Source organism: Mesocricetus auratus, unplaced genomic scaffold, assembly GCF_017639785.1.
Source record: "Mesocricetus auratus isolate SY011 unplaced genomic scaffold, BCM_Maur_2.0 Super-Scaffold_100004, whole genome shotgun sequence".
In the NCBI taxonomy this organism is placed as follows: domain Eukaryota; kingdom Metazoa; phylum Chordata; class Mammalia; order Rodentia; family Cricetidae; genus Mesocricetus; species Mesocricetus auratus.
The window spans coordinates 78,135,600-78,158,861 of record NW_024429189.1 but is presented as its reverse complement, the minus strand read 5'-3'; the positions used below and the strand labels follow the sequence as shown (position 1 = coordinate 78,158,861).

Below are 23,262 nucleotides of genomic sequence, written 5' to 3'. Positions count from 1 at the left end.
CTGGAGAGGATGTAGACAAAGTAGAACACTACTCCATTGCTGATGGTAATGCAAACTTGTACAGCCACTTTGGAAATCAGTTTGGCGGTTCCTCAGGAAAATGGGAATCAGCCTACCTCAAGATCCATCAGTTTTATTCTTAGCCATACACCTGAAGTTTACACATTCATACAACAAGAACATCTGTTTAAGTATGTTCATAGCAGCATTATTTGTAATAGCCAGAACCTGAAAACAACCTAGATGCCCCTCAGATAAAGAATAGATAAAGAAAATGTGGTACATTATACAATGGAGTACTACTAAGTAGAAAATAAAAACCAATAAAATCTTGAAATTTGAGGGCAAATGGATGGAACTAGCAGAAACAATCCTAAGTGAGGTTACCCAGTCACAGAAAGACAAACATATATGGATATAAGACATAGAGCAAAGGATTAGCAGCCTACAATCCCTTCCTCCAGAAAAGCCAGGATAGAAGGAGGACCCTAGAAGAGACCTGCATGGTCCTCCAGTGAAGGGGAAAGGGACAAGGGCTCCTGAACAAATTGGGAGCAGGGGGAGGGGTGGTAGGAGAAACAGGAGGGGAGAAGAAGAGGGAGGAGGAGAACATGAGGTATCAGGAATATTGAGTCAGGGGATGACTAGAGGAGAGCAAGAAAAGAGACACATCAATAGAAGGAGACATTATAGATCTACAGGATGAACCCAATTAGGAAACATGCAATAATGGCGATGTCACCTTAAATGTGTTTTCCATGTAATGAGAATGATGACTGCCTTAAATGTCATCCTAGAGCCTTCACGCATCAGCTTATGGAAGCAGAAGCAGAGATCCACAGCTAAGCACTGAGCCAAACTCCTGGATTCCAGTTGTAGACAGGGAGAAGAGACAAACAAAGGGGTCAAGATTATGCCTGGAAAACCCACAGAAACAACAGTCCTGAGCTAATGGGAACTCATAGACCCCGATATGACAGCTGGGAAACCAGCATAGGATCAAATCAGGCCCCCTGAACGTGGGTATCAGTTAGGAACCTGGGGCAGTCTATGGGGCCTCTGACACTGGAACCAGGATGTATCCCTAATGCACCAATGGACTTCGTGAAGGGATACTCTATTAGCATAGAAACAAGGGGAGGGGGAAGGGGTCTAGGCCCTTCCTCAAATGGCTTGACAGATTTTGATGATCCCTTCCTGAAGGCCTCACCCTACCTGGGGAGTGGATGGGGAACTGGTTGGGGATATTCATGGTGGGGGGCTTGGGAGGATGAGAGGGAGATGGAACTGGGATTGATATGTAAAATAGGATTGTTTCTAATTTAAATAAAATTTATAAAAAGATACAAAATACACCTATGAATTCAAGTTATATGGCACTCATGATTATCTGTATCTTTTTTATTTTGTATTATGTGTATCTTTTTAAAATTTTTATAAGTCATATTTTATTTTATTTTTTATATCATTTTTATTTTAATTTTAAATAGCTTGTTTTGCATGTCAATCCCAGTTCCTCTCCCTCCCCACCTCCCGCACTCCCCTTCCCCCCCAGCCTCCCACCCTATTGCCAATTCCTTCCACATAGGGGATATCTAGAGTCTGTCATTTCACTCCAGGTAGGGTCCAGGCATTTCCCTAAGAGTCCAGGCAGAGAGAGCATCCCTCTTTGTGTTATGGGCACACGATGACTGTTTGTATTCCAGGGATAGACACTGATCCACTGCTCAGGGCCCCATAGGTTGCCCAGGCCTTCTCACTGACACTCAGATTTGGGGGTGTCCAGATCAGTCCCATGTTAGCCTCCCCGCTGTCAGTCTGGGGTCCAAGAGCTCTCCCCTCTTCAGATCAGCTGTCCCTGCTGGTTTTGCCAGCCCATTCTTTGCCAATCTTATTTGCATTCTAATTTATATTTTAGTTTAGTTATAGCTTTGGATCGGTAATAGTATTAAGCCTGTACGAGGAAAATCATAAAACTATGAAATGAAAAACTGTGTTTTCATTCTCTTTCTTAATCTGTCAAACTGCTATTCCTATAAAAAGTTAAATTATTTCTGAGGTTATATATTTCAGGCTATAAATATAAACTTATATGCTCAGTTGTCTTATTCTCTTGTTTTTTGTTTTGATTGCTGTCTTCATTTTAAATGTAATTCTGGTATCTATTCACTGTCTTACTTGCATAAAATTGATTTGTGACCTAACTTAGAATCTCCTGCCAGAAAATTAAAAAATGGCGAGCCTGGTATATGCTCGGACAGTGTATCTGTGATAATCAAAATGAGTTACTTCAATATAGGATTCTATGGGAGAGAAAAATGTTCAGAGTAAGAAAAGTAAAAGTGCTGGGGTCAGAGTTCAGTCAGTGAAGTGTTTGTTATGGAAACATGATGACGATATTCATTTGACCACCAGAACCTATGTAAAACTGGGATGTTATGGGATGTGCTAGTAACCCCAGTACCTGGTACATATGCATCATCTTGCAGGTGATCATACACACTCATTCACACACACACACACACACACACACACACACACACACACAGCAGAATGATTTAATGCAATCCATTTCAAATATCAGTTAATGTGAGAATGAGATGGCCCAATTATTTATATATAAACTGCTTAAGTACTTAAATATGAGTGTTTCACATATTTTTAATATTGGCATAATTCATATTTGAATACTTGTAATATCACAACATTCAATGACTTCCAAATTATGTCATATATTTTATATTTTGTTCAAATAATTTCTCATCATTTGTGCTAATGCTATTCACATTCATGCCTTTCCTAGTGACAGTGTGATCTATCTCAGTTTCAAATGGGGCGTCTCTTGCAACATTAATGTTCAAACATTCCATTTTTTATGTGCATACTACTTACAGAAATGGTAATGTCATAGTGAACATATGTAGGTCACAAAGATAGACTATGTTGCTTCAGTCAGGTTCACCTGCTGTTCACCCACTGCATATGTCAGACTAACTGACCCATGAACTTTTTTCATTGACATTTCATGATAGGTTTCTTTCTTTCTTTTTTTTGAAACACTTTTTACTATATATTTACATTAGAAACAAGCTTGCTTCCAATGTCAGTCCCAGCTCCCTCTCCCTCCCCCTCCATGCCCGTCTCCCCCAACATCCCAAGCCCCCCACCAATTCCCCACTCCATTCCACAGGGAGGGTAAAACTTTCCATGGGAGATCTCTAGAGTCTGTCATTTCATTCTGGGAAGGACCCAGGCCCTCCCCCTGATGCAGATACACACAATCACATCCAGCATGTCATGGGGTCTAGCATGTGCAATTTCTTCATAATCATCCTGTATTCTCTTTCTCTGAAATTTCCTTTGGTCATGCAAACAGAATTCCTCTTCAAATATCTCTATGCATTTTCCATGTTAAATGCTTTTGGCCTCTCTCAAAACAAAATTTCAGTTATTATGTATTTGCTTCAATCTATCTCCCTAATATAACTCTCTAGGTTATATTAGCTTCACCATCTGGAAGGCCACCACTGGCATTATTATAACACCATTTGAGTTTCAGGACCAGAGTCTAGAAATGCAGAGAAGAAGCTTTTGAGTAGTCAATGAAGATATGGCATAATAAGACAGAGAGAAAGAATGATCTCACTGTAACTTCTGGGCATACTTACAGAATTGTGAAGGAAGCATGAGAGGCTGAGGCTGCCATCCTTCCATGATAATTTTGCTAAATAACAGGACATTCAGGGTAGAAATAACCCACTAATCAGAATTTAAAACTGTATTAATTTGTTTAGCAAATAATGAGTTTAAGCAAAATATTTTCAGGCATAAATACTGTACTTTGTTTATATTTAGCCATATTAAATTCTCCTTTCATCCTATTCTTCCAAGAGGTTTGCTACCTATTGATCTGCCACAGTCTTATCTCTGACTTAATATCTTTTATAAAACTTGATGGCCATGGTGCTTTTTCCTGTGAATTTATTTTTCTTAATACTTAGAATTTGCTATTCATATTATAAATCTCTTCATAATCATACAATATAACAAACTGGTCTCACTTGATTAACAATCAACATTAAAGGCATAATTTGTTTAATGCACAAATTTTGAGTTTTAGAAAATACTGTTTTGATTTTAGGTGTATATTTATATTAATATATTTATGTCCCTTGGTTGTCTGGAATAAAAAATTCATCTCCAAATATTCCAAAATAAAAGTTAAAATGAGAATTTATTTTCATCTAAATTTAGTACAGATATGAGTGACAATCTGTTTATGAAGTATTGATTATATTCCCTTTTGCTTTTAAGCTCAAGTTTGGATGCATCCTACCTTGAAGGTAATTATTCCTGTAATTGTTAGTTACGTGTTGTCTGAAGAATATAAAATCTTAATACCATGTTTTGAAATCAATCCAGTCTTCCGTTGAAGGGAAAGTGCCCATTCTAAAGGAAGCAAGAAAGACAGCAAAGTCATATCACTTCTTAATAGGTAAGTGATACAGTAAAAATCATTCTGAATAAAGGTCAATTAAAATGCTTGAAATATTTGCATTCTTCCTGAATTTAAATATGTTTTTTTATGTAGTGTTGTTAGTATCTGTTGACGTAAATAGCAATAAGCTCATTGTGGAATGTAAGTTCAAAAAGTGTCAATAAAAGAATATGACACCAATTTTAAAATGTGAGGTTCCATGTCAGTGCTTCAGTACCTCAAGCTTCTGCATATGTCCTTCTCGAACTTAAGAATTGTGAAATTAATTAGAACACTTCTAAGATCTACCAGTTTGACAACTGCTCTGGGTGACCCAGGAGCTGTGGTAGCTGCTGTAATCTCACATACCTGGGGGTCTCCAGCCTGAGATTGATATTTGTTAGGAGTAAATAAGTATCAGTTAATGGAGCAAGATGCTGCCTCTAAACCCATCAGAGCTCTCCTCATGACAGTACCAGATCACAATGTCATGTAAGAATTCCCTGCGTTTCCTGTCTCTGTCCTTGTCCATCACTGATTTCCTGACTGAGCCCAGAGCCTGCCCCACAAAAGGAGCTCTTTGAGCAAGCAGAATTTACTCCTTCATCAATCCATCCTCCTATAATCTTACTTAGTTGCCTCCTTTGGAAGGCTATGATGTGATTATCACACTATCACTGAAGATGGCATGTTGCCCTAGCAGGTATGTGAATGTTTGGGGACATCCAACACTCTGCATTATTTGAGTTATCAGTTTCTTAAGAACTTCAGAGCCCAGAGAGAACAGTAATATCTTTTTTTTTTGGTTTTATGAGACAGGTTTTCTCTGCATTGTTTTGGAGGCTGTCAGACCAGGCTGGACTCGAACTCAGCGAGATCCACCTTCCTCTGCCTCCTGAGTGCTGGGACTAAAGGTGTGAGCCACCACCGCCCAGCTGAGAACAGTAATATCTTAATAAATTTCATACCTACTATGTCTGACACATAGACAGAGACTAATATTTGATAAGATTTAAGGGTAAAATTCAAGCAAAAGTCATATGACATGAAATTTACCATTTTAACTGTAATTCATTGTCACTTGCATCAAGAATGTTGTACAATCATCAGTGGCTACCTAGTCTAAGATTATTTTCATCACCTTTGAAGAAAACCCCATTCTTATTAAGCAGTCACTCTCACTCTTTCCTCTTGACAAGTGATGTTTGCTGTATATTTATGGATTTCCTTATGCTAGATGTTTTGTATAAATGGAACCTTAGGATGAGTAGCTTGTTCAGACTTTGTTGAATCCTCATGGGAGCCTTTATCCATAGGGAGCTTTGGATGGGGTGTGGACTATTGGGGGGCTTAGAGGGTGGAAAGAGGAGTGGGAGGGAGAATTGTGGTTGGAATATGAAATTCTAAACAAAGTGAGTTAAAGAACAGGCTTCAAAACAATACAGAGAAACCCTATCTCGGAAAAAATCAAATTTAATTAATTAATTAAAAATTTTCAAAAGGTGAAACTTTCCTGATAGTAGATGTAAACCTTTCAAATATGAGAAATAGGTTAATCACAGAAAAATAGGTTAAATTATCAGATATTTTTATACAGAAAATGATTAACAGTTGTTTAAAATGTAATGATTTGGTTAACGTTACCCCCAAGTGAAAGACCTGTATCACAAGAACTTTGAATCTTTAAAGAAAGAAATTAAAGAAGCTCTCAGAAAATGGAAAGATCTCCCATGCTCTTGGATAGGTAGGATCAATGTAGTAAAAATGGCAATCCTGCCAAAAGCAATCTACAGATTCAATGCAATCCCCATTAAAATCCCAGCACAATTCTTCACAGACCTTGAAAGAACAATAATCAATTTTGTATGGAAAAACAAAAGACCCAGGATAGCCAAAACAACCCTGTTCAACAAGGCAATGTGCGGAGGCATCACCATCCCTGACCTCAAGCTCTATTATAGAGCTATAGTCCTGAAAACAGCTTGGTATTGGCACAAAAATAGACAGGTAGACCAATGGAATCGAATTGAAAACCCGGATATTAACCCACACACATACAAACATCTGATCTTTGACAAAGAAGCTAAAAATATACAATGGAATAAAGAAAGTATCTTCAACAAATGGTGCTGGCATAACTGGAGGCTGGCATGTAGAAGAATGTGGATCGATCCATGCTTATCACCATGCGCAAAACTTAAGTCCAAATGGATCAAAGGCCTCAACATAAATCCAGCCACACTGAACTTCTTAGAAGAAAAAGTGGGTGGTACCCTTGAACGAATTGGTACAGGACAGAGCTTCCTGAACATAACACCACTAGCACAGACAGTGAGATCAACAATTAATAAATGGGACCTCCTGAAACTGAGAAGCTTCTGTAAGGCAAAGGACACAGTCAGCAAGACAAAAAAGCAGCCCACAGAATGGGAAAAAATATTCACTAATCCCACATCTGACAGAGGGTTGATCTCCAAAATTTACAAAGGACTCAAGAAGCAAGTCTCCAAAACATCAAAGGACCCAATTAAAAAGTGGGCTGCAGAACTAAATAGAGAGTTTTCAATAGAGGAGTCTAAAATGGCTGAGAGGCACTTGAGAAAGTGCTCAACATCCTTAGCCATCCAGGAAATGCAAATCAAAACAACTCTGAGATACCATCTCTCTCCTGTCAGAATGGCTAAAATCAAAAACACCAAGGACAATTTATGCTGGAGAGGATGTGGAGAAAGGGGGACACTCCTCCATTGCTGGTGGGAGTGCCAACTGGTTCAGCCACTTTGGAAATCAGTATGGAGATTCCTCAGAAAAATGAGAATAAACCTACCACAAGACCCAGCAACTCCACTCTTAGGCATATATCCAAAAGATGCCCATTCATACAACAAAGATGTCTGTTCCACTATGTTCATAGCAGCATTATTTGTAATAGCCAGAACTTGGAAGCAACCTAGATGTCCCTCAACCGAAGAGTGGATAGAGAAAACGTGGTACATTTACACAATGGAGTACTATTCAGCAGAAAAAAACAATGGAATCCTGAGATTCGCAGGCAAATGGATGACACTAGAAGAAACCATCCCGAGTGAGGTAACCCAATCAAAAATGAGAAACATGGCATGTACTCTCTCATATATGGATTTTAGATATAGATCTGGGGAGTGCCAGCCTACAATCCCATGGCCAGAGAGTCTGGGAAACAGTAACTTCACTTAGTGGCTGATCGAAGAAGAGGCAGACTCCCTCAGTTAAGTACTGAGCTGAACTCAAGAAAGCCAGTAACAGAGAGGGAGGACTGATTACCAAAGGGATTAAGACTGGGCTGGTTTAACCCCCAGAAACAGCTGACCTGACAAAGGTTAACTCTTGAATCCCAGGCATCAGCTTGGGAATCCAGCATGGGACTGATCAAGACCCCCTGAATGTGAGTGTCAATGAGGAGGCCTAGGTAATCTATTGAGCCTTGTGCAGCAGATCAGTACCCATCCCAAGTATACACACGGACTTTGGACTCCCATCCAACAATGTGAGGTGCACTCTCACCCTGAACTCTTGGGGAAGGGTCTAGGCCCTGCCCTATATGAAATGACAGACTATGGACACCCCCATGGAGGGCCTCACCCTCCCTGGAGAAATGAGGGGATAATGGGGGGGTTTGGGGGAGGGCAAGGGAGGAGGGGAGGGAAAGGGAGAGGGACCTGGAACTGACTTGTGAAGCAACCTTGTTTCTTATCTAAATTTAAACTGAAAAATAAATAAATAAGTAAAATATTTTTAAAAATGTAATGATTTGAATAACAGTTGCTCTACAGTATGAAATCATTAATTTCATACTTCTATGGGATTTTTTGGTATGTTTGTTCATTTAGATTAGAGAGGGTGAGTTATATTCATCTCAATTTCATACTTAGCTAAAATTTTTAATTTAAAACATACATTATTAGCAACTGTATACACCTATATATTTTTATAAAAGAGTAGTTTAAAATATAATGATTTTTTACAAGTTAACTAAATAAATACATTTACCTACAGAATCAGACTTAGAGATTGAATCACTAGAAGAAACACTTTCAGATGAAAATGAAGATAAACAATCATTGGTATGAAGATATTTCATTTCTTATTGTTTACTACTGTTTACTTTTATCTACTTACATACCAGAGGATAAAAATTACATTTTATGTTACCCAATCTTAACCTCTAATATTTAAATATCTAAGTAATTATAAAACATAGAATATTCTTAAAATATAAATTAGTGTATAGTTAAATATTATCTTTGGATTGTCATAAAATTTGTTTCAAAGACAGTCTGTCCCATTTCCTCTATATCATTCTAATAAATTGAAAATGCATGATCAAATTTCATTTTAACAGTTAAACAGCTGAAATTGTGAACAACATAGCTGTATTTGGTTCATGCTAGGGGACTACACTTCTCAGTCACTTCAAGCATGTTCTTAGTATGAACATAAGCGTCAAGTTTTATTTATTGCTTGTCATCTATAGTTTCTTCATTGTCTCTACTGAGGGAGATAATGGAGCTATAGGATGAATCTCCGTGTCTTTCAGGATCATTCTTCTTCCCACAGTAAGGGTTTTGATGTTTGACTGGTCTCAGCAGCTGTCAAATATGGCATTTGGAATCCCCTTTGGAGATTCACACTTGAATTGTCTGAAAGGGTGTTTTGGGGAAGGATTGGCTGTGTAGTGTAGAACCAGAGTAATCGTCATGGACAGGGATTGCCTAGGTACTGCCACTGTAGACTGAGGAAAGGAAAGGGAGAAGGCAAGTCAGTCATCAGCAGTGTTTTAGTTAAACACTGAAAATATCAGAAAAGATGACATGCTAGAGAGAAAGGATGTAAGACCAAGTAGCAAACACAAATCAATACAAGTGGTATATATGAAAAAAAGAGACTTTTGATATAGCTAATATTGAAGGAGTTTGTGATCATCATGATGCTGGGAGCAACCACAGAGTTACATATTTATTTGCAATAATTTTAAGGATGAAACAGAAGAAGACAGACGATGACAATGTGTTATCCATATGACTATTCAGAGGGCAATCTATACAGAGACAGAAATGGATCATGGGTGATCCTTACCTGAGTGTATTCTGAGTTGACTAGGAAGTGGGGGAGAGGAGTATGCATCATATAGTCAAACTATGTGCTCATTTTTATTTATAGTTAATATGCCAATAAGTATGTCCCATATTTCAAGTTTTTGACGAGGAAATGTGAATATGACTCTCTTCTTACTAAGGCTTCCTATGCTCTTAGAGTATCTTTCTTCATCACAAAAATATTTGCATACCTGCACATAATATTTGCTTTCTATTTATTCAAACACGCTGTAAAGGAAAATATGTAATATTTAAGACACCTCTTTAGTCTTGCTATGCATTAGCCTTTTATACAAGACAGATTTAGAAGTTTCAAACACTTGTTTATGGCACATGATAACCTTTCTGTTTTGTGTTAAGGAGTGTAAATTCTTTCAATACACCACCTATGATATTCTGTCTTAGATAAATTCTGACATTGGATGACATGAGAATGTTAAATGATGCATTCTCTGTGAAGTTCAATTTGTTGAAAAGGACTTTTGTCAGAATGCAAAGTGGACGCAAACATTCAATATTCACTCCTTACTGAGACATTCTGGAGAGCAGTAGTACACATGTCACAGGTTTCCTCTTGCAATTTAAGACCAGATTCTAGAGTCATTGGCCTTATGACTGCAAAAAGTGTATTGATCAAGACACATAGCAAATTCTATTTTAAAATGTTTTTCCCTTCATCACATTTCTTCTTAATTTTCCACTCTAAATGCTTTTGAAATTGAAATTCTAAATGTTTTGTAAAAGTCAAAAGACTTTTGTGAAACTCTAATTGCTGTCAGTTTTAACAGAGTTATTTTCTGATCATCTTCCAGAGTGCTGACGGGGATTTTTCTTGGACAACAGAAGAAAGTGGTCAAAAACATAAAAGTAGACAAAATACAGGTAGGAATGAAATGTTATTTAAAAACCCTCTTAATGTAGGACAATGATTAAAACAAATGATTAAGGAGCAGTACTAACCAAAAAAGAATATTCATTAAAAATGCAGTAAAAATATGTTTAATAATAATTCAAAAAACTTGTTTAGTTTCAGATTGATAGATTTAAAAAAGGGGATTGCTTTGCCATGTTATAAACTATTTAATACCAAGGAATGCCAAAATATAAGGATAATAGTGAAGGTGGGTTGAAGAATAAGTAAAACTATATTTATAGAAATGAAATGCATGAGTATGAGGCAGATGTGGATATAAGGTAAGGACATTTTTTAAATTGCTCTTAAATTAAGCATTAAATTTAATTAAGAATTAAATTAATTTAAGCATTAAATTACCATGTGTTGATGTAATATTGGGTGAATATAAAATGTGAATTTAGTACCTAGAACTTTCTAAGAGGCACAACAAAATTCCTTAGTCATCACTTTGGAAGGAATTAACTACTTCATTAGGCAAAAGTATATCTAGGAGTTATAGATAAATGAAATCATAAATTATCCGATAAATGCAATCGTGTGTGTGTGTGTGTGCTCCTTGGAGTGACAGGGAAATGGAGATATGTGCTGACAAGGGGCACTAACTACATTGTAAATGATAATATGTCAAAACATTGAGTTCACTTATCTTAGCATTCAGGTGCCATTAATTTGAATTCTGACAACTTGACATCTGCTTTCTGAATAAGCCAGTTGCCTGTTGAAAATGATTTGTTCACTGACATTGTATGTGTATGTCATATCAATGCAATTTTGTAAATAAAGAACACTTGTTTATTAATTTCTAAGAGTTTATTGTATATTAAGTATGTCACTGTTTTAAATGAAACAGATTTTAAATATACTTCAAAAAGTTTTTTTTTGGTTTACGAGACAGGGTTTCTCTGTATTGTTTTGGAGACTGTCCTGGAACTCACTTTGTAGACCAGGCTGGCCTCGAACTCACAGAGATCTGCCTGCCTCTGCCTCCCGAGTGCTGGGATTAAAGGCATGTGCCACCAACGCCCGGCACTTCAAAAAGTTTTAACCATTCCATTTTATAACTAGTTTAATAAACCTCTTATAAAGTGTTTTAAAGAAGTACATACTTCAAGACAAAATAATGAGATTATAGTGTAATAGTCCACGTGTATTCAAAAGAGGAATATTTCATTCATAATGATGAAGATGTAAGCTGAACAGCCCATAAGATTTCTTATCTAAGTGAGTTATGCATCTCTCTGAAAATTTAAGACAGTTTCTATTGCCAAAATTATAATATAAGTGGAGAATGTGATAAATTCACACTTAAATGGTGCTGAATTATTTAATTAAAATTAGATACTGATAAATTCTGCCATCATATTTAACAGTTAAAAGCCACCTAGTATTTAAAACAAGAAAAATTAAGCTGGCATGATGTTGCACACCTTTAATCCCAGTACTCAAAAGGTAGAGGCAGCTGAATATCTGAGATGAAGACCAACCTTGTCTACAGAATGAGTTACAGGATACCCAAAGATACACAAAGAAATCCTATATCAAAAAATCAAAAACAAAAAAGGAAAGAAAAATCAAGTATCATTAAAGTATCATTTCCCCAGTGGATTACTATTGCATTTCTTTCTTCACTGGAAAAAATAGAACAAATGAAATAAAAGTCATTCAACATCCCCCAAGTTAAAGAGCCATTCCCAAAGCTAATCATATTTTTTCTTGCAAATTCTTCTTGATTTTATGATTGATGATGTCATACTTATTTGCAATTGATATACACAATATCTTTTATATTTTTTAGACTCTCCTGATAAACATCCTGAACCTAAGGTAACAAATCACAGTTATCATGTACCATTAGTTTATACTATTTGAAATACAGAAATTGTAATCTATTATTTTCAATCTCATACAGCCTACCTCTGAAAATGCAGATTTTGTTACACATGAAGAGTCAGACACCAATCAGGAGGACTCTTCCAATACAGGTGAATCTTGAAGTATTGGTATCTGTTGGAAAGCATTCGACATATTTGAAACATTCCCATTCTTCACAATTATTTTCCTTTCTTCTCCAAGTTTCATTGATGGATTTGATATCAACAATGCAAATACAATTGCCAGATAAGTTCTTGAAAACATTATTTACTGAGTGAAGAAAATGTGTTTAAAGATGTGAAGTTTAACATGACTACATTACTTATTATTCATCAGTGTACAAAATTCCAATTTTCGAGTCTCTATGTTACTTCTAAATTTCATGGCTTAATTGATGAATGTTGCTTTCTCAATTTAATACGTACCTGAATGATGGTGTTAGGGATACATGCTTTGCTCTCAGTTCTTCCAGAACTGATTTTGTTGATGTAAAAGCCTGGTTTGTCATTCAGTTAAGTAAGAGTTTCATGTGATTAAAAATAAAAATTATACTTATTAATTCAAATTAGAAGACAGTCTATAGGTTATAGCTAATTTGTAGCTTACCATTCTGGATAATATTTTTTCAACTTGACACAGGTAGAGTCATTTGTGAGGAGAAAAGATAAATTGCGAAAAGGCATTTTGTTTATTAATTATGTAGAAGGGCCCAAACCATTTGGAATGTTATCACTCCTTGGCAAGTGGTCTTTGGTTTAAAAAAAAAAAGGCATGGCCAAGCAAGCCAATAAGAGCAACCCAGAAAGCAACACTCCCTTTTGACTTCTCCTTCAGGTGTTTCCTCCAAGTTATTACCTTCACTTTCTGTGCTGACATAGCTGTGACATGAAACAGGGCCCTCTCCTCTCCCAGTTACTTGTGGTTACAGTGTTTTCATCACAACAACAGAAACTTCAACCAAGATATTTAATTCACTTCATACTTTAGCTACTGACATGAATCCATCATGGTACCACCTCGGTTGCAGGGTATCATGAAATATGATATTATCTATGTTTTCCTACTTTTTCCTTTAAGTTGAAGAATTGTCATTATGACTAACAGATGTCAAATTTCATAGAATAATTCTAGCTCTAAATATAAATTCATATAACCAATTGAGTGGTTTTGTTGTTTCCATCCTTTTAAATTTATATACATGTATTCATTTCTATATTTATGTTTTTATTTTGTATGTATATGTGTTTTCATATGCATAGATATCTGTATATCACATGCGCACATGGTCCCTAGATGTCAGAAGAGGAGATAAGTTCCCTGAAACTGAAGCTATAGATGGTTATTAGTCATCATGTGAGTGCTGGAAATTGAACCCAGGTCCCCTAGAAGAGCAGTCAATGTTCTAAACCATAGGGCCATCTTTCTACTTCTTATTTGTTTATAATTTAAATTTCTTTTAGATTGACAGTATGATCTTATAATTCCTCATACATGTCTTACCAATGAATTAATAATCATGATGATTATACAAAATAACAATGTATAAAATAATATTAGTTGATGTGCCTGAGGTATACTAAAGTAGGACATTTTTGGAAATTTAAAAATGAGGTGCCTCAACATGGTAAGAAATGCAAGAGAAAAAGTTCAAAATAAAGAAATATAACAAGGATGAGGTATGGTTCAGTCAGGAAAGAGCTTGTGGTATAGCACAAAGAACAGAGTTCAATCCCAGCACCTACACCAAAGCCAGGAACTTGTTTATAATTATAGTACTGTGGAAATTTGTGAAGGGTTAGTCCTTAGGGGTGGATGACAAAGTCTAGATGAATGAAAACCTGTTATAAAATAAGGAGAATGGTGCCTGAGAAATGACACTGAAGGTTGGTTTCTAGGATGTACACACACACACACACACACACACACACACACACACACACACACACAAACACAAACACTTTCACACTAAAAATGAAACCAGAAAGAAAAGTGAGTGAGTTATTTCATGCAAATCATTTCAAATATAATATAATGTCAGAAAATAGGAGGGTCTGCTTCTCTAGCTAGGGTCATCTGGTGCATTCAGCAATTTTTGTATAGGGTTCACTGACACTGATAATTTAATACATTTGGTAGCCCTGGGACTATTCTCCAAGTTTTAAAGTACATTATACTTTTTATACCTTCACATTATAGACCAAAAACACTCATATTTGTAATAAACCACTCTTAAGGTTATCTCTATAAACTGCAAATATGCACATCTCTTTACAACATTAGTGTGGGCTATGATGTCTCACTATAATACATGTCTATGCTGTACCTGAACAAGCCACACATTCATGTATATGTATAGGGACAAAAGTATATCTTAGGTGTTATCTCAGAGGACAATAGTAAGGTTCTCTTATTGTTCTTTGAATATTTCAGACTGGGTGGATATTAGTTTTATATTCTTATTTTCTAATTATTTGCTCTCCACCCATAGGTGTACTGGGGTTACAGTTAAGTGCTACTGATCCAGTTTTACATGAGGTCTAGGGATCAAGTTATATGTACAATTGCCACAATCTGCACTCTCCATTTATAATCCTTTCCTCTCTTTGGCATTTAATTTGTTCTCACAAACAGACTGTGATGTTCGCATCATCATCTATATGCTTTCAAAAGCTGTATATGTCTGGTCTTTGCTACTGCCTTTAAAGTCACATGTACTTGCCTCAAAGTTATCGCCCTAAAGTAATTCTAAGTGAGTCATGTCAGCATTACCTCTGAAACACTATCACCAACACAGTTGTTTACATGCTTAAATTTTAGCTAGTGAGCCTTATAGAAAATAAAGGAGTTAGTAAAATATATAAGGGAATGATTAAATAATGACAATGTGAATTTGCTAAGAGTATTTTAGAACAATAGAGTTATTTAGATATGTAAATAAATAACTAACACTCCAAATTGTAAGGTGCCCTTTCCTTAAGAACTAAGGTTGCTAACCCCATAGGAAGCAACACAAGTTACATGGAGTATGGGAACAATCATATAATAAGACCAAGATCTCATCAAGGTAGTAGAATAAAAACACATTAGATGAAAGAACGGAGTTCTCACAGAAAGAGCTATACAATGTTAATCATTCCTGGATGAAGAGAATTTTTACTTGACCCTGGAGATATGGATTTTACTAAGTAATGAACAGAGACCAGGATGACGGGATTTGATTCCATCCATATTTCAGTGTCTTTATGAAATTTGGTGCATATTTCACAGAATAAGTATGAACAAATTTTTAAGCCTATCCACCTTAAACATGGCATTCTCTACCAATCCTCTCACTGATGTATTGGTGCTGTTGAAAGGCACTTATTTTTTCATCTGTAAATATCCAATTGAACATGAAATAAAATAGGAAATCATAACTAAAAATTAGTAGCTAAACTTTAAAATTCTATAGATATGCTATTAATTGTATCATCAATCTAAGAGGTATCCTTAATTGTTTTAACTACATGTGTAGGTAACTTAGAAGAACAAGCTATTGAACTGACATTAGAAGAGGAACAGAAAAAGAACAATAGCAGTGAAAACAGCCAGTGCTTGGTATATACATTTAAATGTTTCCTTTAATACGTTTGTTTTTGTTTGTTGTTAAGAGACCATAGACAAAATGCTTTTACATTTATAATACTTCTGTGAATTAATAGGTAGTAACTTGATATGTAAATTATGCAAGTCAGAATATTTTTAGCATTTATAGTAACTGATAAAAAACTTCAGTACACAATTCAGATTTTATCCACCATTTTTCATATTCAGTTGTTTTGTAATTTTATCCTTCTTTACATAATAAAAGCTTGATTAAATTAGAGATTTCCAATGAGGGTGCTAAAATTATGCACAGTAATGATGTCTGTATTTTTATTTATGTAAGGCATCATCCATGTATTAACTCAAAGTTGAGAGTACCCTTGACCAGTCAATAATGCTTAATTTATGATTTAATTTTGCATTTCTGTTTTGTTTTTGTCTCTAATGTCTCAGTACTAGAGAGGATAGTGATTATGTTGAATGTAGCAATCTGTGGAGAGAATGGTATATTCATGGGGCCCTTGGTACTTTGCTACAAAGCAAAACATATGAAGTTGTCTTTATTTCAGCAATGAAAATACAGTTGTAAAAATTGCTGCATTATGAATTTACTTTGCACTGGGATATATCAAAATTGAAGAGAAATTTTCCACAAATTCCTGCAACCATATGGAATTCTAATATTGTAGGGAATGGTCAAAGTCATATGCTATTTGAATATAACAGTTAGAACTTGAATAATAATTACAGTGACATTTTTCTTTCCATCTGTGTTTGGATCTGCCCTAGGTCTCTGGGCCATCCAGCCTATGGGTTCTGACACACTAGGCAGTGTTCAGGGTGAGCTCACTCTCATGGGATGGGTTTGAGGATGACCCAATCATTGGTTGGCCGCTCCTAAAATCTCCATGTCACTCTTTCCTCCCCCACTTCCCATAGGCAGAACAGGCCAGTCAAAGGTTGTGTATCTGAACCAGTGTTACAAGAGATAGCCAGTTCAGGCTATGCATCCATGGTCATCCTTGTAGAATCCTGGGGGTTTCCTTTGAACCAGGTTTCTACATGATCCCCAAATGCCCTTCCATTTCCAGCCAACTCATTCAGTAATCCCCTCTTTCATCTACCCCTCACCCAATCACTCATGTTCCCATCTCCACCCACCCACATTTCATCTATGAAATCTGTTCTATGTCCTATTTCTGGGAGATACATGCATTCCTATTTGAGCCTTCCTTTTTACCTGGTCTCTCTGGGTCTGCTTATTACATGGTTATCCTTTAGTTTATAGCTAATATCCACTTATAAATGAATACATTCCATGTTTGACTCTCTGACCTTACTCAGGTCTATTTTTTTCTAGTTCCCATCCATTTGCTTTCAAATTTCATGATGTCATTGTTTTTAACAGCTGAGTAATATTTCATTGTGAAATGTATTATATTTTGTTTACCACTCTTCAGTTGATGGGCATCTAGACTGTTTCTAGGATCTGCCTATTATGAATAAAGAAGCTGTGAACATAATTGAGCATGTATCCCTGTGATTTGATAGAGTAGATGACAGGAAACAAGCTCAGACCTGAAAAAATAAAATGGAAACAGAGAAAATAACGAAAGAAAGATGGTTCTTTGAAAAAACCAACAAGATAGACAAATCCTTATCCCAACCAACTAAAAGGCAGAGAGAGAATATCCATGTTAATAAAATCAGTAATAAGAAGTGGGACATAAGAACAGACACTGAGGAAATCCAGAGAATCATTAGGTCATATTTCAAAAACCTGTATTCTAAAGTATTTCAAAATCTAAAAGAAATTGATAAATTTCTTGATAGCTATCATATATAAGTATTAAATTAAGACCTATATAAACAATTTAAATAGACCTATAACCCCAGAGGAAATAGAAACAGTTGGTAAGTCTCATAAACAAGAATGCACATGGTTTGATGGCTTCAGCACAGGATTGTACCAGACTTTCAAAGAAGAACTAGTACCAAGGCTCCTCAAATTATTCCATAAAATAGAAATAGAATGAATGTTCCCAAATTCTTTTTATGAGGTCACAGTCACTCTGTTACCCTAACCACACAGAAACTCATAAAGAGAAAGAATTACGGACCAACGTATCTTATGAACATTGATGCAAAAATATTAAATATTGGCAAACCAAATCCAAGAACATCAAAAAGATCATCCAACATGATCAAGTAAGCTGCATTCCAGAGATGCAGTGATGGTCCAACATATGCAAATCAATGTAATCCATCATATAAATAAACTGAAAGAAAAAAATGCATGAACATTTAATTAGATGCTGATAATGTCTTTGACAAAACTGAACACAACTTCATGATAAAGGTCTTGAAGAGATTGGACATACAAGAACCATACAGACTATTATAAAAGTGATATAAAGCAGGCCTATAGCAAAATTCAAATTAAATCCAGAGAAACTTCAAGCAACTCTAGTAAATCAGGGATAAGACAAGGCTCTATTAAATATAGTACTTAAAGTTTTAGCTAGAGGAATAAGAAAACTAAAAGAGGTCAAAATTGGAAATGAAGAGTCAAAATATCTCTATATTTTGCAGAATATAGGATAGTATGCGTAAGTGACCCCAAACATTCTATCAGCAAGCTCCAACAGATGTTAAACACCTTCAGTGAAATGGTGGGATAAGGAATTAATTAAAAAAGCAAACAAAAAAAACATTAGCCCTTCTGTATACAAATGATAAAAGGGTTGACAAAGAAATCAAGGAAACAATGCCCTTCACAACAGCTGCAAATAATATAAAATCTACCGAGGTAACTCAAGTAAGAGAAAGATCTGTATGACAAGAACTTTAAGGCTTTGAAAACAAAAAAAAAACCCAGGCTAGCTAAAATCCTGTACAATGAAAGAACTTCTAGAGGTATCACCATACCTCACTTCAAACTGTACTATAAAGCAATAATAATAAAAATTGCATGGTATTGGCATAAAAACAGACAGGTTGATAAATAGAATAGAATCAAAGATATATGAATACTTCATATTTTACAAAGAAGCCAAAATTATACAATGGAAAAAAGAAAACATATTCTTTCTGGTGCTGGTGTAATTGGATGTCAGCATGTCAAAGAATGCAAATTGATCCTTATTCATCACCCCACATAAAACTAAAGTCCAACACATATAATCAGGGAGTTTATAAAGAGATAATCAAAATGTTGGGGTTTTTAATATTTGTTTTCAATATAATTGCTTTTTAACTAGAAGACAAACTTTTCTAAGGCAGTGGTTTGGAAATCTGTATGCAACTCATTACCAATCCTACTTTTAACAGAGCATCTTCAAGCTACACCAACCAAAGCAAATTGGCTCTATATTTGTGACTAGAGATAATCATGAAGAGAATACAATAAATGGTGAGGAGAAAGGTGAGGAATCTTTTTTTTTTTTGGTTTTTCAAGACAGGGATTCTCAGTGGCGTTGTAGGCTGTCCTGGAACTTGCTCTTGTTGACCAGGCTGGTCTGGAACTCACATATACCCACTTGCCTCTGCCTCCTGAGTGCTGGGATTAAAGTTGTGCACCACCACCACATGGCATGAGGAATCTTAATATGAAATTATAAAATGTTACATCTTTAGAACAGAAGGACTGAGATATTATTGAACATTGAACTGTTTTCAAATGTAACGAGTTAGTACTTTCTAGCATTTCTTTTATAAATATGTTTATTGTGATGATATTTCAATTTTTCAGTATGCAGTAGAATATGCACTTGTGTTTATTAGAAATTTTATGATCTGTATACACAAGGGAAAATGAAATAAATTCCATAATATTGATAATAATAACCAAATAATCAGCATAGTTTACATACGTGGATTAAGTAATAACTTCATGTACTATCATTCTACACATGACTAAGACAAACAACTCAGAATAATTTCTTTAATAAATATTAATTTATTTTTCTGAAAATTTGTGCCTGTTAAATTATAATATGAAATAGAGATCATACTGCATTTTCCTGCTATTCTCATTGAAATCATTCTTAAACATTTGATCTACCCATCAATTTTAGCATCTGAGAAATTATACAGCATTTGTTTCAAAGTCACATTTCAGGAAACTTCTAGTCATTCAAATTTATGTCAGTCTTCATTTCCACTGTCTTTCTGCACATTTTCTTCCTACACAGAACAAATAGTTTCACCAACCCCTACAAAAATTCTGTCCCAAAGTCTACATGTGGGGATTAATTTCCATGCTAGTTCTTACAAATATCTGATTGGCATTGTATCTATCTGTAATTGATTGATTGTCCATCTGTTTTACTTTTCAGAGCTTTCTAAAGAATATCCTCAAAAGAAGGTAAAGGCTCTTATGATGTATTTAGTGTCATTAACTTTCTGAGACATACATATATTTAACTATCTTCTTTCCAAATCCATAAAGTCTACCACTGAGGAGGAGACTGTGCCAAATGATTCACCAGACAAGAAGAAGGCAAAATCATTACAAACAGGTGAATTTTGAAGTTTTGATGTTTCCAGATAAATCTTCAAATTATTTAAAATGCTAATAACCTTCTCATTGTTATCCCATTGTTCTTTAAATCTCACAGAATTACTATATTATATATATATGATAATATGTAAGTAAATATCAAATTTTCATCCATGTATACATGGAAAATCATTAATATCTTCAATTATTAAGAAGTCAGTGTTCTTGGTCAATCATGATGTTATATGCCAGAAATTAATATAACACAGTATGAAAAGTTATGATTTTCTACTTTTAGCATCCTATTTTTAGCAGATATTTAGTATTTTCCTAAGGTTATAATAAGACCATGGATCCATACTTGTAGATCCATAGATTTTACATGACTTTTACATCATTTTGTCCCTCTATCTAAAGAAAATCAGTCATGAAACTTTAATGAACTCGTAAGGCATTAGGTGACAGTGATTTGTATACCTCAAATCAAGCCCACGTTCAGTAGGTGACAAGAAATGATAAAAATCTGAGCAGAAATGAATGAACTAAAAACAAATGAAGATAGGTGTATTGGGGTTTATTTTTTTTCTGAGTGCTAAGAAATAAGGAGTAGTAGAGTCATGGAAATGATGATTAAGGAAGGAGAGAGTATGGGAATTACATGAAGGAAAATCAAGTAGGTGCATATAGGGGATATTGTAATACCTATTAATTTAGAAAAAGAAAGCTCAAAGAATTTAATACGTGGGGGAACTATAAATCAAAATACTAGTGAAGCTACATGTTTCAGACATCCATCTAAATACAATCAGGCTTTTTTGGTGATATGCTCCTCCATTCTTGGGAAGACATAAGAGATAAAAGAACCAGGATATACAGACTTGTTCATTCATAACACTTGGACATAATCATGCATGGTCACCCTACATAGCCTTAATTCAGTTTTACATGTTGCAACTACTTCTCATTTTGTTATACAGGATAGGATACAGAAAAATACACATAGGTCTAATCCACTAAGAGAATAAAAAAGTTGAAACTATTCAAACACTGGCTTAGAGAATGCTTTAACAACAGGTATACAGAGGAACAGAAAAAGAGATAGATTACAACTACATAATTGAGTTAATTATGAAAATAATGAGAGAACTTATTTAAAAAGACTTGAATAGTTTTGCCTATATTATCACTGCTGCATAGATGATCAGTGAGGAGATGGAATGAGATAAATGTTAAAAGCTGTCTACAGCTGTTGTATATCAACTATCAGGGGTATTATAATCTTAAAAATTCATGTGAGATGTATTAGAATTTAAAAGTGAAAATTGTTTTCAAATGATTTCCAAATTATTTCAAAGAAGGCTGTTTGATCATTACAGCTTTATTGATTTTATGATGCACCCTAAATACAGCCTTCAAAACAATGACATTCCCATTTGATACCTTGATCACAAAAATGATAATTGTATTAAGTATTATCAATATTTAAATATAGCTTATGTAATTATTCAATTCTTCTGTGAAAAATAATCCTCGAAATTTTATTTAGACAGTCGTATTTCAATACTGAAAATATTTTTGCACCAGATTGTACTTTAGGTTTACATACCTTTTCAAGCTGTTCACTAAATAATATGACATGAAAACTATAGAAATAGAAGAAACGCAGTCTTTATAATATCACATATCTATAGGAAAGTAAAAACATTTTATGTACTATTCTATAAGTTAATGCACAAGCTGATCTTCTCATAATTCTCTTTGATAAAAATGACTTCTGCGTTTCTCTGGGCACTTTTGTCTGCTATGGGTTTCCCTAATGCACTGGAAATGTGATGAAAATCTTGTACTATTGTGAAATATTCTGATACATTTCTTTAATTATATAAGGTGTTTTATTTGACTTTTGCTTAGATGGTTAATATATCACCTCAGAATTATTTAATTTTAAGATTTGTGACTATCTTTGTCTTCAGCAATTAAAAATGTCATGTATATGCATATTTTTATCTTGAATGTATATATGTATAAAAGTTTGATAGACTATGTAATGCAACATTAATAAATAGTTATGTCTTTTTGTCTTTGTAGACTGTTCTGAAGAATCTTCACAATGTGAGGTAATAGTTGATATTTATTCTGGATTGTTAACTTTATATGCTTTATGAGAGAATTTGTTAAGTTTCTTATTTCAAAACTCATCCAGGCTAACACTGAAAAGAAAGAATCTGATTCTAGTGGAAAATCATCAATGAAGAATGTAAAATATCTTTGTAAAAGTAAGTTCTGTAATTTCTTATTATGATACAATTATTCTAAATATTTGAACATATTTTCTTTTGCTTTTTATCCCCAAATTTTTAGAAATGATACTAATAACAAAAATATCTTTGTTAATTTCTGTGTTCCAATGGGTTCTTTCTTTTCTCCTTATTTTAACTCCACAATGCATTTATTGAACATTTACAGTGACATAAAAGTGGGGAAGGGGAATTATACAATTTTCAAATACCATGATATCCATTTTCTGTCTTACAACTTTAGTCACCATACATAGGAAAAATAGTTTATGTATTGAAAATAGTTTTCATTCAGTCTATTCTGATTATAGTTTCCCCTCCTTCTTCTCCACCTATATATTGACTACTTCCCTACCTATCCAAATTCATTCCCTTTTCTTTCTGTCCCTCATTAAATTAAGAAATAATAAAAAGAGACACACCAGAACAGGATAAAAAAACAAAGAAACAGAAAAAAAATGAGTCAAAGGAAAAGTTCA

The 23,262-nt window shown here is 34.7% G+C and overlaps 1 protein-coding gene across 1 annotated transcript in view; it reads left to right on the top strand.

The window, feature by feature from the left end:
• The window catches only part of LOC121140287, a 167,515-nt gene that overhangs the window by 25,736 nt on the left and 118,517 nt on the right, over window positions 1-23,262 (top strand). Inside the window, exons 7-13 of the mRNA XM_040744980.1 lie at window positions 8,513-8,580; window positions 10,425-10,494; window positions 15,915-15,997; window positions 19,316-19,409; window positions 20,323-20,351; window positions 20,436-20,505; window positions 22,575-22,598. Of these exons, the coding sequence (XP_040600914.1) occupies window positions 8,513-8,580; window positions 10,425-10,494; window positions 15,915-15,997; window positions 19,316-19,409; window positions 20,323-20,351; window positions 20,436-20,505; window positions 22,575-22,598 (438 nt within the window). The remainder of the gene's footprint in view (window positions 1-8,512; window positions 8,581-10,424; window positions 10,495-15,914; window positions 15,998-19,315; window positions 19,410-20,322; window positions 20,352-20,435; window positions 20,506-22,574; window positions 22,599-23,262) is intronic.